The sequence below is a fragment of the Ixodes scapularis genome, unplaced genomic scaffold (assembly GCF_016920785.2).
Source record: "Ixodes scapularis isolate PalLabHiFi unplaced genomic scaffold, ASM1692078v2 PGA_scaffold12__126_contigs__length_90152505, whole genome shotgun sequence".
Taxonomy (NCBI): Eukaryota; Metazoa; Arthropoda; class Arachnida; order Ixodida; family Ixodidae; genus Ixodes; species Ixodes scapularis.
Window position 1 is genome coordinate 34,501,371 of NW_024609838.1, and position 17,333 is coordinate 34,518,703.

A 17,333-nucleotide genomic window follows, 5' to 3' on the forward strand; every position below is an offset into this window, starting at 1 on the left:
AAAAAACGGCTTTTACGTTTTTACACGTCCCTACATAGGTACCTCGCTTTCCCATTGGCTTCATTGCGCGTGACGATTCAACGCCATTTGCCATGGAAACGTTCGTGAAACTAGAAAGCCTCTGTTTGCCGCTAACAGTCATTTTTCGAGTTCGGGTTGTGACGACAAAATGACGTAAGAACAAGAATGCACGGGACTATTTGCATTGTTTTAACTCGACAACCGTACCTTTGGCGAGTTAAACTTGAAAGAACATGGCCGCGATGCTCGTCGGATCGACCGCGGCTGGGGTTTGACATGCGATCGGTCACTTGATCAACGCGCACACGAATACTTTCGTGCTGTTGGATGAGCCCATTCGGCGCCAGGACCGGGTCGAAGAGCACAGTGAGCTGGCGTTTAACGTCTCCGATGTAACGCTTGGCGAGATGCAAGACTTGGCTTCTATTTGTGCCGGTGTTATGAAGCTTGAAAGTGGTGGTGGTGTTGTGGCTCGTACGGTAGCGTTGCTGAGATTATGAAGACGGTAATAGACCTTTATTCAGCGTTGCCGTGCATTAAGATTCAAAACCTCACTTTGACACAAAGGGAACCACGTTTCCGCGAGCACGGAGGCAGCAGCCAACGGTCTGAGAAAGAATTATGCCGCCGCCACGACCGCTGCAGCGATCGCCCCAACGGCAAGAAAACAAACGACAAGCTCATTGAGGTTTGTGTAGTACTGACTACTGATTCATCGGACGACAAAGGTGAATGATGTAAAACGCAACGTAAGTTTGCCAGCGTTTTGCAAAACGAATTCGTTTCGTTGAAAATTTAATTTGTGGAATTCGTTAACGCCTTGAAAGTTTGACGGGGACCGCATTGTGAACGCAGGCTTCATACAAGTGTTTTCTACAGTGTGTGCTTTGGCTGCATTCATATAAAGACGAAAACACTGCCTATACGGTGCATAAAATAAAAGAAATTTCGTTTATCTTGATAATGTTGACTATCTATTGAGTGCTGTTGATAGTAGTGGCGTAGCCAGAAGCTTCTAAGGGGGTGAGGTTGGAGGGGGGGTTGAGGTGGCTGGGATGTTCATGACTTGGAGTGCGGGGGGGATGGTGACGGAATTTGTGTGTATATTCTAGGGCCCGCCGGATTTGGGGAGGGAAGGAGCGAAGCCCCATAAACACCCCCCTCGCCCCCTCCCCCCCACCCCTGGCTTTGCCACATAAGGGGAGCATTCTACATTCACAGGCTGCTATAAGAATGTGCATAGCCACTGAGCTCGTACCACAATGGCAAGATAGTTGCTGACATTCTTCACGTTACGTAGCAGTTCTTTCTTTAGTACATATGCTCGCTTTTCCTTCACACATCTACTCTGCCTCCGCTTGTCGTTTATGCTTGATGGTGATAAGCCAACAGTGCGTATTTGCTCTGCATCACAGGCAAATTTCAAAAATCCAGCTCACACTACTCTTTAATTTCAATGAGTTACTGTCACTTTTGAAACAACAATCTATTTAATTTCTATAATAACCTTTACATTAAACTCGCGTGTGTTGAATGTAGGACAATTCTATTTTTATTGTTTTTCTTGGTCACGAAGATGACAACCATCCACAAGACACTGGCTAAATTTCTCGTCTACAGTGGGTAACAATGTTACCATACTCTGTCAGACGAAACTGCTGCTGTATAGACAAGTAACTATTCATTTTAGGACAGACGTGTTCGTAGTTTATTGCAGGGCATCGAAAAGTGTTCTTATGACTTTCCGATGACTGACTTGCAATTCCAGCAGCTTGGCGTGAAAAGGTAAAATATCTAATTGATACAACGAAATGCCATCAGCAACCCATCCGGATTTTATTGCGTGATTGACAGTAGCTACAGACCGCAACAAATTGTCAACTGAAGACATAGGTACTAACTTCTAAGCGTGCGCTAACTTCGAAGCGGTAGAAACCCTGAAGTTTAAACGTCAACTTACCACCATGTTGTTAATGGCAAAATGATGTTTGCGGCAAAGTGTTGGAGTCCTTCAGAATGGTGACGGTCTCCTTCAGACCGATGATGACAGTGACGAAGGTTTAGTTAGAGTCTAAGTTTAGTCAACGCACCCGACGACGTCGGTGTGCTTGTCATGGTGGCGACGAAAGCCTTCTTTCACACATGCCTCAGCTGCCTCGGTCCGGGGTTTTGTCGACCCAACCGTCTCTTCCCAGCCGGTTGACAGCGATACTCACGACGGCCGTCACGGCTCTGATCATTATCCACTGGGCATTAGCTATGTGATCATCGGGGGCAACCGCGCCCTTGTAGTTCCCCGTTGCGAAAAATCTCAGTGCGATTCAATTAGTGGCTGCTGCTCGACGGTCATCATCTCTCATCGTCGCCGTCTCTCGTTGTCACACTGCGATCACACGGTGCTTTTCGACAAGCGGTATTGTCGTCAGAAACAGTCGTCGTGCATCGCGAAGGCAACCGGGTGCTCGCGGAAAACCCGTCATTGTACGCGTTGGTCGAGCCATCGTTGAGCAACAAGCATCGCCGCCATCTTCTACGCTCTAGAATCCTGCCGTAATCCTGGAGGGCTATGTTGCGCTTTTTGCACTCCCAGGAGACTAGGAAGAGGGAAGTGACGTCAACGACACAGCAAACGCAGATTGGATGTTGACAGAAGAAAAAGAAATCAACACCCAATCTGCGCTTGCTGTGTCGTTGACGTCACTTCCCTCTCCCTAGTCTCCTGGGAGTCCAAAAAGCGCAACATAGCCCCCCAGGGGGGCTATGTTGCGCTTTTTGGCCCAAAGCTTGTTCTACTTCGTGCAATAGAAAGAGAGGTTAAATGCACGAGCGCATCACCCCGAACGATCTTGCATGAACGTTGGCTTGCACTGCAAGCGCGCCTGCTCGACAGGGACGTTGAAAGCCCGGAGCACGTTCATGTAGCTCACCCGCACTAGCTCGCATTCATAGTGAAACAGGGAGTAGGCTGTGTCGAGTAATACCGCAGTTAATCTAGTGACGCGACTTCCGCTATGTGCTACGTAAGTCAGACGTGGTCATACGTCACTTTGTCGTCACGGTCCGAACTCGAAGAGCGACAGTTAAGCCTAGTTCACATGCAGCGGTTTTGGCCCAAGAGCGGCGCGATTTCTGCCGTCGCGACGCTCTGGCCAGCACCAGCAATTGAGCGGCACGAGCGCCGCGAGGGCAGAAATCGCACCGCTTTAGGGCCAAAATCGCTGCATGTGAAACCCGCTTTACGGCAAACGGTTGCTTTCATGTTTCGCGAACGTTCCCATGGGAACCGCGTGGAATTATCACGCGGGCTGTGGCCAATAGGAGCGCGCGGTTCGTAGGGGGAAGGAGTTTTCGAGAAACACGAACGTGACCGTTTGTGACCAGAATAGCACCCCAGAGCTTCGCCCCAATCAACATCATTCACCACGTGGAGATGCGTTTTTTTTTATTCTTCTTTTGTCAAGAACCTCTTTAGCTTCTATTTAAGGTCTCTTTTATAACGATGATATCGCCGAAGTGGCAAACGTCTTTTTCTCTGGTTTGTATACTCACAGAGGATGTCGGGCAGCAGCCAGCAGCTGTGCAGGACTCGGAGCTGCGTCTCACCACGACAGCTGACGTCGACCACGAGGCGCGGGAAGCTGCCCACATCCTCCTGCAGATGTTCAGGAACCACTTGTCCTTTCGTCGAAGTTCCGCCTTGAGCAACTAACGAGCGGTCCCGATTTCTAAAAACACGTACCTACAACTCGTTTTTTTTTTTTTTTTTTTTTTTTTGGGGGGGGGGGGGGGCGGGGTTGTAATTTAAGTTTTTGGTTTTTCGGTGTTTCGCCCTCGGTGGCATGCATTTGCTTTCGGGCGTGCTTTGCCTGCGAGCTTGCCTGCCTTCGGGATTTTTTTTATTTTTTATTTTTGCTTATGGGCGTGTTTTTGCCTTTGGGCGAGCTTTTATTCGGGCGTGCTGTTGCCTTCGAACGTGCTGCCGCCTTACGGCGTGTTTTTTGAGGCTGGCGGTGTGTTCTTCCCGTTTTGGGACTGCGGTGTTGTCGGCGGCCCGCCGAGCAACGAGGTGACAGCGATCTTCTGGATCCGTCATCCACCCAACGTCGGTGAGCCTGCGAACAATTTTTCTTGGACTTCAAATCCAGTTGTTGAGACTTTTTTTTTTTTTTTTTTTTCTTTTTCGGAGCTTTTTTTAATTTGCGCCAGCGAGCGTTTCTTCCCGGTTGCATTTGTGCCACGCGCGTCGCGTTGTTTCGCGGTGTCTTGGTTTTGAGTTCTGTTTGTTTCTTCGTGGTCACGCTGCTCGAAGGTTCGTCGGAGTACTTTGTGGTGAATGCTTGTGGGCGTTTTGTCGGTAGCTTTTCGTGTCGTCGCCTTGCGCGACTTTTTTTTTTTTTCCTACTTATATTTGTTTTTATTTAAACTTCTGCGCGTTCCGTCGCCTCTCTTTTGGCTTCACACCAGACGTGGACCCATCGCTTGTTACCAGCCCGAATCTAGCATTTCTTTTCTTTTTAAGTAACTTATCTTTCTTCAAATGGAGTGAGTATATTATTTTTATTAATTTTCACCCCACTTTGAAATCTGGCGTCCGCGACAGGACCGGTGGCGTTGGTGTGAGGTCGGAAAGGTTATGACCGCAGAGGGCTCTGCGATATTTTTTGTGATATTTTGAACAGGGTTTTTGCGATGAATCTGGCTGAAATAGTCCATCGTTATGAGCCGCTCGGGCTTGATGTAGCGAGGCCGAAGGTATGGCCGAAGGAGGAAATGTTGGTTTATTGTAAGGGAGACCTAGGACAGACCGAAGACTGTGAGCGTGTTCTCCTGCAATGAAAGCAAGAGGACGGCCCTGAAGTATCAGATAAGGACTGTGCAAGATTGAGACGAAATCGGGAGGCACGGGAGAAGGCTGAGGTAGATATCCTGTACCTGGTGGCGGCCATAGAAATTCTGGACGTCGCGCTTCAAGAAAAAAAGCGCGCTCATAGCTCGATACTCTTCAGCAGGAAATGGAGGTCCCGCAAGAACCCTGCACCGAGGACCTGGTCGCCTCCGCCGCAAGGCTGGAGAAAGATGCAGAGGCTGACGGGCAAAACAGAGCCGATCCGATCTTCAAGGCAGGCAACAGGGCCCCAAGCTCAGCCCGAGGACGGACGTGGAGGTGCCGACGTCGCGGCCGGTGGGGATCGTGTGCGCCTTCGACGACGCACCCGACATCCCACCGGGAAGGGGGAAAGGGGGGGGGGGGGGACCAGGGCGGATCTCCTGGCACGGGGGACCTGGCGTCTCGCCTGGATGGCAGATCGAGCGGCGTATCGAGGGAGGTCGCGGCAGAGACATGAAAGACGCCGACAAGAGACCAGACCACTCTCTCGGGTGGCAGGTCTCTTGTCGAAGACGGAGCAGTCTCCGTCTTCGAGAAGACGGCCGGTAGCGGCGCAGGTGGAAGTGCCGAAGACACCCCAAGAGCCGGCCGGCATCGCATGAAGACAGGGTCAACGACGGCGAGTTTAGCCCATGGCCTACACGACCGGGTGAAGGCGACTCCAATATCGAGGAGACCGTCTATCACGGGTTTGAAACCAACGGCTGCGCCGTTCGCGAGGACTCGGGGAACTCGTCACTGAAGACTGCAGTGACTTCGGGGCAAGGTCAGCAGCCTCATCGCCGAAGGTCAAGCTGGCAGGGCACCACAAGGCTTCAGCCAAGAAGGGACGTCTGGCAGTGACTCCGAGACACCGAGCCCCGGCATATGGTCCTGCAGGGGCAGGCGCAGAGGACGCCGAACCTGCGCCTCAGTCAAGAGAGAGTGGTATACATCCAAGCGCCGAGGCCGCAAGCCAGATGGGAAGAGATACCGTCAGAGCTGCGATCCTAAAGAGGGCCTGGAAGCGGACAACTACGCGACATTCCATACGGGTCCAGGGGCGACTGGGATGGTAGGGCAAAGCTGGGTAGCATGGCAAGCTAGGTTAGGGGGTGGAGTTTGAACCTTCTTCGAGGTGATGAGTATCTTTTCGTCTTTCTCCACCGTTTGGGTGCGAATAAATAGGGTCTTTCATAGGCGCGTGGGGAGTGCCAGCGACCTCCTAATTTTATTAGTTTTTTTTTCAATTGATTTTCGTCGGTCGTAGGTTTTTATTGAAGGTATTTATGTCAGGGTTTTCCTCGCGAGGCCCAGGGGCCAGGCACGTAGCCGGGGGGGGGGGGGGGGCGCCCATGGGGCCCGGGCCCCCCCCCCCTAAATCTTCAGTTTTGCTGGGACCTCCTCTCCCCCCTCCACCTCATACAGAATTTTGTCATGGGCGCCCCCCCCCCCCCCCCCCCCCCCGAAACAAAATCCTGGCTACGTGCCTGCCAGGGGCAACCTGAAGAATAGTCAGATTTCCTTTCGCGTTATATCGTTTCGATAAAGCGCAGAGAGCGATGCTTTTTTTATTTATTTTTTTTTTGTTCGAGATGTTTGTACAAGGCGATTTCTGCTTTTAAATTTTGTTCTTGCTCATGGAAGGTTACCTAGACAGGCTTGAGGGATCTGTTTTGTGTTGTTCTACCCTTTAGGGCTATTTTCGTGTAGCCTGAGTAATAATTTTTTTTCTGCTCTAATCAGTAATAGATAAATTTTTTCCTTTAGGAGTGCTGGCTCCTGGGTTTGGTATGTCTAAACTTGTGCCTCTTTTTTAATTTTCATAATTGATTATTTTTTGAAGTGGGGTGTGTGTCACAAACTTTAGTAGATTTTATTTTTTTTTTTTTTTTCATGTGGTATTCAGGCGCACACCTGAGTTTCGTTTTTTGTTTGATGTGAGGTAAGATAGGCCGAACTCGTTTTAAGCCGTTTATTTCTTTCGTGACCTCCACGGCGTACTAGTTTTGTTCGGTGATCCGGTGACCTCTTGTGTGGGTTAGCGTTTCACTCGGGGTCACCTGAGCTCTTCAAGGATTTACACGTTTTCCGGATTGTCCTTGTAGACATGTTGACACGTCAACGCTTACGGGGGTTCGACAATTATGTGGTGTAACGAATGCTTTTATATGGCGAAACGAGAGTCCACGCGGGCTCAAGTGTGCACTGCGCCCGTTCTTCTTTTTCCTAGTTCTGCACCAGCAACCGGTGGGCCGGCTGCTCCACATCCTAACAATTCTCTCTCATTGAATTGTAAATATAACATTTTTAAAGTTCAGTTCTCGTGGTAGGCCACCAGCTGATCCGCATGGGCAATGCTCGCTGGCCGTCCACTCTGGCTGTCCTTAAGGCGGTAGTCATTGCATCCGATTCTCTGCACGATCACATATGGCCCAGTCCTTCGCTCTGCCAGCTTCGCTTCGACTGCTCGTCTGGCATCACTCGGAGTGTGAAGATCACGCAACACCAAAGTGCCGGCATGGTGCTCCACTGGCATCATCATATTGTCATAATATTTACGCTGGAGCGCTTGTGCTTTCCTTTGATGCTTCAATGCGAAGGCATGGGCATCTTGCAAACTTGTGGTCAAATTCGTTACAAATGCTGGAACCTGGAGCAGAACTTCACGAGGTTGTTTAATTTTGCTTCACGTGGGATTCTCCTGGCATTCGGAGCTGTCGTCCATAGCACATGAGCGCTAGAGTACACCCGTTATGATGTTTTCGCAGGTCCGCCCCAATCCCTGTGCTCATGACAGTAAGCCACGAGACGCTGCTTCACAGTGGCATTGTGGCGTTCAACCAGCTGTCCTGTCGGTCGGTATGGTGCCGTGTGTGTGTTCTCAATTCCGAGACGTTTCCGGACTGGCCTTCACAAGTTTCTTACGAAGACTTTGCCGTTGTACTCTTGGGGAACCCATGGCGACAGAAGCTCTCCAGCATCCATTCCAAGGTAACTTGTTTTGTGGGAACGCGGAGAAGAAACAGTTGTACAAACTTGGTGAGTTCATCCACCACCACCACCAGAAGGTGTCTGTTTTGTCCAGGTGTACTAGGAAGCGGCTCTATCAGGCCACCACTAAGCTCAGCCATCGGCTCCGCCGTCCATTTTCTGTCATGAAGCCTTTTGGCTTCTGTCGGCGTGGTTTGAGCATCCGCCAAGACTTGCAAGAACGCACATAGCACGGCACGTCAGACCGCATGCCCAGCCAGATGTACCGCTGCTGGATCCGCCTCAATGTCTACAATAGCCTAGGTGATCACTGAGAAGTTGGTCGTGGTACAGTCGATTAACACTCTGACGCAACTGGAGGGACATCCAGCCAACCTGTCTTTTTCTAAAAATCTGGTCCAGAATTCCTCTCGGTCGTAGTTCACTGTCCTCGACCAAGCTCTGGACCTGACGAGCTTTAAGGCGGTTGGCAGATAAGGTCCCATATTTTATATATGTGATCATCCTGGCCGGCTCTGGCATTATCTGCTTGGCCACTTGAGCATTATCGTTTAGGGCTGTCAAATCCAGCTCTTGTACGAGAGCCACTTCTTCAAAACGCATCTGGGGTTAAGGCTAGGGAGCGTCAATTGGGAACCACTCCTTTGTCTCTTTTGTAGATTCAGGGGGGCATGCTGTGGACTCGGGCGGTAGAGGGCATCTGCTCAATTCGTCTACAGGGATATTTGCTCTTCCTTGCTGATGTTTAAGAAGGCAGTTGAAACCTTGCAGTATGAAAACTCAGCGACGCACGCGGCTCGATCTTTGCTCTGTTGTGAACATCTACTTTAAGGTGCCGTGGTCGGTGTGGATCTCAAGAGTCCTAATAAATAAACCCGGTCTAAGATGATTATCTTGGTCCTGCAGAAGGACTGCAGCCTTGCCCATGGCACGTGCATCGGTCTCGACGACAAACGGTCTGTTTAGGACTACAGGTTGTCCTCAAGAAGATCTCGTAGATCAATGAAAGCCGTTCGCTGCTGGTTTTCCCGCGCCCGTCTAACGTCCTTTCGCAGCGAAGGTAGGGGGTCTCACTACCTCTGAAAATCTAGGGATAAAAATGCAATAATCTCCTGCTGACCCAAGAGTGCTTGCAGCTACTTGACTGCCTGGGGGGTGGGAAGTCTCTCGCGGCTGCAACCTTCTCTGGATCTGGACGACATTCCCTTGGTACAGTTGGGTCTTGCTGGGATTGATTGAGAGTTCACCCTGCTCAATCCTGTGCAACATTTCCTTAATGTGGCCCAGGAGGTGTTCGAAGGAGCCAGAGTAAATTAACACATCACCCGGAAAAGCCATGAAGAATTTGTACTTGATGTCTCTCAACACCTTGACCATCGGAGCTTGGGAAGTGGCTGGTGCGCCAGCTACCCCAAAGTAGGGTGCCTCCATGTGCGCACATGAAGGCTCCCTACCCCAAAGGGCCTTCTCTTACTCGAACGTGCCCAGGTGACATAAAAATGCCGTCTTGGGTACGTCCTCGCTGGATCTAAAGAAAGCACATAGACAAATTATAACTTGTGAACCACCTTGCCCTTCTTAGCTCGGCTAACACCCAGTCCGTCATTGGCATTAGGTAGACGGGCACATTTGTATTAGCATTTAGATGATGGTCGTCGACAGCTAGTCACTAACCTCCTTTTTTTGGGGGGGGAAGGGGGGCACTACGACGTGTTGGCCTTCCTCCGATTCAACAAACTTTTAGTAGGGTACGTTGTTGGGCTAGTTGGTTCATCTTTGGATAAGTTGAATTTGTTCTTGTGCGCTCATGTGAACAGTACTACAAGATTAATACTGACCGGTAACTTGAATTTACCTCACATAGATTGGGAAGCTTTGTCCCCTGGGCACGTGGAGACTTCCAGTGCTGAAATATTGTTGGAAATATTGATTTCTCACAATCTAAAGCAAATTGTGAACGAGGAAACGAGAGTAACTCCTGAGTCCCGGTCACTGTTGGACTTGTTGTTTATATCCCAGAGAGTGGGTGATTACACACTATCCGTTGAAGAAGGAATATCAGATCATAAGATGATTGCTATGGACATATTGCATAGTATAGGAAATCGTAAGCGACCCTTTGTTCCTATTCCAATCAAAGATTATGTTCAAGCGGATGACACTTCTGTAATCGATTTTTTGGAATGTTCATTTAGCCAGTTCCAGCTTGCCTGCGATTGTGAGTCCGTGGAGGAACTGTGGCAGCGTTTTAAAGGAGTTATAAATCATTGTGTAAACAGATTTATTCCGACTCGCTTTAAAAAAACAAAACAACAAAACCCGTGGATCAATCGTAAGATTATTCACATGAAGCGTAAAATAAATAGATTACGGAAAAGAAAAGATAGTAAAGACCAGATATCTCAGGTCCGTCGTAATTTAAAAACCGCATTAAATGAATCTAGGCAACAGTTCTTTAATTGGAGACTTGGCAACTTCCTGAAAACATCGCCAGAAAAATTTTGGCGTTTTTTTAGTGAGAAGAAAGAAAGCATCGATCATGTTCAAACCGCAACCAAGATGGTTACAGAACGGAAGGAAATAGCAGACTGCTTCAATGAATTTTTTCAGTCTGTTTTTTCGAAAGACAATGGTAATAGCTATGACGGTGAACAATTTAATTCATTCCCGTGCTGCATGGAAGATTTTTCAATAACTCGGCTGGGCGTATTTCAGCAGTTGCTAGAGTTGGATGTAAAGAAGGCTAGTGGGCCTGATGAAATACCGACTGCATTTTTGCAACGATATGCCGAGTGGGTGTCATTTTATCTAGAAGCTATCTTTCAGAAATCTTTGCAAACTCACTCACTACCACAAGATTGGCGTAGTGCAATCGTAATACCTATTTTTAACGGAGTCCGAGCAATCGTGAATAATTATCGCCCCGTGTCTCTTACCTCTGTGTCATGTAAGCTTCTGGAGCACAATGTAGCAAAACATATTATTATCTTTCTTGAAGAGAACCAGTTGCTTTACCCGCATCAACACGGGTTTCGAAGCAATCTTTCCACTGTTACGCAGCTAATCGAAACTATTCACGATGTTTCGTTAGCAATAAACGACCAGAGGCAGATAGATGTTATTTGTATAGACTTCGCAAAAAGCTTTTGATAAGGTTTCTCATAATAAACTACTCTTCAAACTTCAACAAATCGGTATTAGCTCTACAATATTAGAATGGATTGAGGCTTATTTGATCAATCGCAGGCAGGTGGTGCGTGTTGACGATTGTATGTCTTGTTCGTTGGAGGTGTTTTCTGGTGTCCCACAAGGATCTGTGTTGGGACCCTTATTATTTTTGTTGTACATCAACGATATTGCTAGCATTGTAGAGCCAGGCGTAGAAATTAAGCTTTTTGCCGACGATTGTTTACTTTATTCGGTAGTCACAAATGTGAATGAGCAAATTAAAATCAATCGTAGCCTTCAGGCTTTGAACATGTGGTGTGAAAAGTGGGACATGGAAATTAACTATACTAAATCCACATTTACTCACATAACTACAAAAAAGAGTGCACTTTGTTTTAGGTATAACATTGGAAATAACGTCTTGAACAGTGTAAATAGTTTTAAATATTTAGGAGTGACCATGACCCATGATCTAAACTGGCGAAAACATGTGGAAAACGTGTGCTCTTAGGCTTCAAAGAAATTGTACTTCTTAAGGAAAAAATTGCACAACGCAACAAAGAACGTTAAGTTAATTGCCTACAAAACATTCGTGAGGTCAGTTCTAGAATATGCATCGGCTGTCTGGAGTCCACATCAGAAAGTCTAGAAGTCCAAATTAGAAAGAATTCAAAGATTAGCTGTCCGCTTTGTTTGTGCTAAATATAAATGGACAGATTCAGTTACATCAATGTTAGACTCATGCGACTTAGAGCTAGCCTAGACAAGGAGACAAAAACATCGACTGATATTGTTTTTTCAACTCATCCATGGACAAATTAAGATTAATAAGGACAGCTATGTAAAACTACCATGTAAACGAAGTGACCGATTAAATCACAACCTAGCCATTGAGCCGTTCAATGCCCGTGTTGATGTTTTTCGATACTCATTTTTTCCTGATGTGATTGAGTCCTGGAATGCATTGCCTAGTTATATTGTTGACAGGGAAAATGTTCGTGAATTTGAGAGCCTACTTGACGTGTACTGTTGTTGTGAAAGATGTTAGGTAATGTGTTTTGTTGTTTTTCCCTCTCTGTAATGACCCTGGCAAGGGTTAACAGTATTTATAAATAAATAAAAAAATAAATCTTAGTAAATCATATAAAATAGCGCAACAGAAAGACAAGGACAAGAAGTATACAAGACAGGCGCCTGTCCTGTATACTTATTGTCCTTGTCTTTCTGTTCCGCTATTTTATATGATTTACAAACTTTTAGGAAAATTAAAAACTTCAATACAGGAAAAATAACATTTAAAGTTACACGTGCGGCGAACGCACACTTGCATGCCGCCATCTTTTTTCCGGGTCCCTGACTCTCTGCCCAATGTTGCTCCCTTCGTTTTCGAATTTAGTTATTCCTGGCAGCGAACTGTCCTGAGTTCATGTGGCGTAGTCCCCAAGGTATGAAGGTATTTTGGGCACACTTGCGCTACGTTCCGGCACGCTGTCTTCTTCGTCGGTGCTTGATTGGTCGCACGGTTCTTGGCATCTTTCACCCCATCTCTTCAGTTGCCTGGTGTGGGCGGTTGTTGAGTAGACCCCCTTCTTTTCATTCCTCTCGGTCACTCTTTAGGTGTCCGCTGGGAGTACTTCCGTCACAGTCAGTGGGCCTCTAAACTTCTTCTGGGTTTTTGATGAGACGCCGCTGTGCTCTGGAACGCAGCGCATGACCACTACGTCTATAATGCTCAGTCCTTCCGCTGCGAAGTGATACTGGTCGAAGTACTGCTTTGACTTTCCTTGCTGGGTAATTATGTCATTTTGAGCCGTCTCTTGAAGTTGCTCTGGACACACCCACTCATCACCCTCTGTGTTTAGCAATCTGAGGACACTGTCTTGCATCCTTGGTTGATATCCATGCAGAAGCCTGAAGGGACTAGTGCCTGCTGAGGCATTATATGCTGTGTTCAGGTAGCTCTCTACCTCCTTGATCTTCTGATCAGTCCTTGTGAGCTGGGTCCTCGATTGTAGCCATAATGCACGGTACTAAAGTTCGGTTCACTCACTCTACCTGGCCGTCAGCCCTTGGATGGTGTGATGAGTTCAGTGTGTGAGCCACACCATATTCCTGGCGGAAGGCTTCGAAGCTGTGTGATGTGAAACAGGAACCACGGTCCGAAATGATGCGTTCCGGCAGTCCAAACTCTGTGATAAAACTCTGCATGCAACGCAGTACATTCCTTGCCGAAGTGTCTCGCACAGAGTAGAGGCGTACAAACTTGGTCAGACTGTCCATCAGCACCAAGATCCACTGGTTATCTTGGAACTTCTCACAAACGGACCAACATGGTCCTCGTGTAGAACTTGAAATGGCCTCTTCCCAGGCGGTATAAAGTGCAGACGTGCAGGCTTCTTCCCTTCTGGTACCTTTGTGATCAGACACTCGAAACACCTACGGATGTGCTGGTGCACACAGCGCTTCATCCGAGGAAACCAATAGGGTTCCTTGATTTTCGACACAGTTCGGTCTGTGCTAAAATTTCCCTGCAAGTCGTGAAATTTTACACAGTGTTGTACGTATGCTCTTAGGCATCACGAAAAGGAGTCGTCCGTCTTCCTCCACGTAAAACAGCTTTCCATCCTTCAGTCGTAGGTTCTTATTGACCTTGACACTTTCCTCTTTGGCCCTTTTTCTTGATTGGCTTTTCGAGAACCTGTGCGAGGTTAGCCAAGTCCGTGTCAGATCTCTGGATGATCACAACTTGGTCTTCTAAACCTAAGGTGAGGCACACTTCAAGTCTGGTTTCGACGACCTCATCAAGGGTGTCCTCCGACGGCTCTACAGGTTCACGACTCAGGTAGTCCGCATGAGCCATTTTCTCACCTGCACGGTGCTTCATCTTGAAGTCATACTCCTGTAGTAAGTCAAACCACCTTGCTATTTGTGGTTTAAGAGTCTTGTGTGCATTTAGGTACACAATCGCATGACAATCTGTTACCAGCGTGAAAGGAATCCCTAGAAGGAATGGACGAAGTCTTTCCATAGTCCAGACTATTGCCATGAGCTCTACTTTTCCTGCATGGTAATTCTCAGCATCAGTGGTGCGCTTGCTAACACAAAACACCAGGTGCCAGCGTCCTGACTCGTCTTGCTGAAGAATCGTTCCCGCAAGTCCATGCAGGCTTGCGTCCGTATGGAGTTCAGTTGGGACCGAAGGTTCGTACAACCTCAGTACCGGGGGTTCTGTTAGTTCCTTTCGGAGCTGGTGGAAAGCCTCCTGTTGCTCTACTCCCCATGTAAACTTTGTGTCTTTCTTAGTCAGACGAGTAAGAGGTTCTGCCCTCAGGGCATAGTGGGGAATGAGCCATATGAAAAATCCTGTCAGGCCCAGAAACCTCCTGACCCCGTTGTTGTGTCGCGCCGAAGCGCCAAAGAACAGAAGCTCCCACGCAGAGCAACAGCACACAAAGAACAAATTTAATATGGCGAAGACACATTTTACAGGGCAAAGACCAGCGCACCCTGGTGGTGAGAATAGAAACCTGTGACATTGCTTTATACATACACAACACTCCTCCACACTTACATAAAGGAACACTAGTACACCAGTCTATTTGGAGGGCGTCGAGCTCTGCTCGACCGTCGAACTTCGTGAGCAGCTAGGCCACTGCCAGCATTCAGTGGCATAGGCACCTCACATTCGCCCGGTTCATCAACACTCTCACTGTCACTCGATCCACTCTCCGAAGAGGCTGACCGGGACGAGCCCTCACTTCGAAAGCGCAAGTGATCAGCATGCACATAACGAATCTGGCTAGCCACCCACACCAGGTATGTAACCGGACTTATTACTTTCTTTAAAATGCCTTTGGTCCAGTTTACTCTCTCCCCCCTCACATTTCTGACCCAAACTCTGTCGCCCACTTGAAAGAGTTTCGTTGGACCTCTGCGCTTGTCAGCCAGCTCCTTTCTCTTGTTTTGCTTCTCTCGTCGTGGAAAAGACGTTGCACCTGGCTTGAGCGGCGACAGTCGGGTCCGCGGAAGCCGTCCCAGGAAGGACTCTGCAGGTGCCTTTCCAGTACTTGTGTGTGGTGTCGTCCGGTAGACAAGTAGGAAACACGACAACTTCTCATGGATATTCCTTCTCTTCCCTTGGAGGTCGTCTTCAAGTACCTGCTTGAGCAGCGCTCGCTTGACTGTTTGCACAGCCCTCTCCGCGGCGCCATTCGAAGCCGGGTGGTAGGGTGGCGTCATGGTGTGCACCACTCCTTGATCCTTCAAGAAGTTCTTGAACTCCTCACTTCGAAACTGGGAGCCTCCATCAGTCACCACTTTTTCGGGTAGTCCAAACTGTGCGAAGACAGCCATAAGTTTCTCGACTGTCTGGGGTGCGGTTGTGGAAGACATGGGCAGGACCTCAACCCATTTAGAAAAACTGTCAACCAAAACAAACGGGTTGGTTCCCGACTTGGTTGCAAAGTCCAAATGAACACGTTCAAAGACCCGCGAGGTCATCTTCCATGGCTGGAGTGGTACTGGAAGAACGTCGTTTTGGACCGCTTGGCAGATCTCGCATGACTGCACCTTGTTCTCGATCATGGCATCGATTCCGGGCCACCACACATGCCCTCTCGCAAGTTGTTTCATACGCACCATTCCTGGATGTTCTTCATGCAGGCTCTTGAGGACCGCAGCCTGTAGTGCCTGTGGAATCACGACTCTAATCCCCCAGAGTAGGCAATCTTGGTCCGTTGACAGCGTCTCCCGCCTGTGCCAGAAGGGTTGCAACCCTGGATCTTGCACGGATGTTGGCCAACCTCTCTTGGTGTGTTCAAGGACACGTTGCAGCAAGGGGTCGCTGAGGGTCTCTTTCCCCACATCAGAACTTGAAAGAAGCGGTTTCTCTGTGGGTGAAAAATATTTCAACATACTTTCCTCTCCTACAGTTGTTTTCAGAGGAAGTCTCGATAAGGCATCAGCATCCCCGAGCTCCCCGCCCTTGCGGTACAGGATCTTGAAGTTGTACTCTGCAAGTAACAAGTGCCACCTCTGGATCCTCGCAGCAGCTATGGCTGTGGTAGGATACTTAGGTCCCAGGATCGACGTTAGCGGGTAGTGGTCAGTTACGAGGGTGAACGAACGCCCAAAGAGATACCGGTGGAATTTCTTGACCGCAAATATGAGTGCCAAGGCCTCTCTTTCCACTTGTGCGTAGTTCTTTTCAGCCACAGTAAGCGTCCTAGACGCAAACTCCACAGGTCTGTAGTCCCCGTTTCCCATGTCTTGTGTTAAGACCGCTCCGAGGCCGTAGCTGGATGCGTCGGTCGTCACTCGAAGTGGTAGACTAGGGTCGTAGAGGACAATTACCCCAGCACTGCACAACTGATCTTTGCTTCTGTCTACAGCCTGTTGGCATTCTTCCGACCAATGCCACTTCTTGTCTTTCTTTAAGAGTTCATACAAAGGTCCCAGTGTGGCAGCTGAGTCTGGGAGGAAACGAGCATAAAAAGCTAGCAGCCCCAAAAATGCCTTAACCTCCGTCACGTTACTCGGTGCGGGTGCCTCTTTGATAGCCTCTACCTTCTCAGGGCATGGCTTTAAACCCTGGTCACTCAACAAGTATCCCAAGTAACGCACTTCGCGTACAAAAAATTGACACTTGTCCTGATTCACACAAAGGCTATGTTCCTGAAAGCGTTTCAACACTTCCAAGACTCTCTGGTTGCAGTCATTTTGGTCTACGCCACCCACCAGTACATCATCAAGATAGCACGCTACCTTGGTTAGGCCCAACAAAATTTTATCCATTACACTCTGGAAAATTTCTGGTGCGCTCGAGACTCCGTAAGGCATACGTAAAAACTCAAACAATACTAGGTGAGTGGTCACTGTGAGCAGTTTCCGCGAAGCTTCGTCAAGGGCTAACTGCAAGTATGCAGTCTTTAGATCCAAAATAGCAAAGATGCCACACCCCCGAAAGTTGTTGAACACCTCATCTACCCTCGGTAATGGGTAGTGATCCACCGTCACCTGTGGGTTTACGGACACACTGTAGTCACCACAGATGCGAACTTTACCCCCTGGCTTGGGAACCACAACAAGGGGTGTTGCCCATTCACTACTTTTTACAGGCCTCAAAATGCCCTGCGCCACCATTTTCTCAAGCTCACTCTCTACTTGCTCTCTGAATGCGTATGGCACCACTCTGTGTTTACAAAACACCGGTTGAGAGTTTTCTTTCAGTACAATCCTTGCCTGAAAACCCTTTATCGGCCCCACTGGACCTTCAAAGACGCTA

At 48.4% G+C, this 17,333-nt stretch overlaps 1 protein-coding gene across 1 annotated transcript in view; it reads left to right on the forward strand.

Moving 5' to 3' along the window:
• Positions 1-13,955, forward strand: part of LOC8029461 (zinc finger protein 2-like) — a 44,305-nt gene extending 30,350 nt beyond the window's left edge. The window contains exon 3 of the mRNA XM_040209702.1: positions 13,816-13,955. Within this exon, the coding sequence (XP_040065636.1) occupies positions 13,816-13,955 (140 nt within the window). The remainder of the gene's footprint in view (positions 1-13,815) is intronic.
• The last annotated feature ends 3,378 nt before the right edge of the window (positions 13,956-17,333 follow it).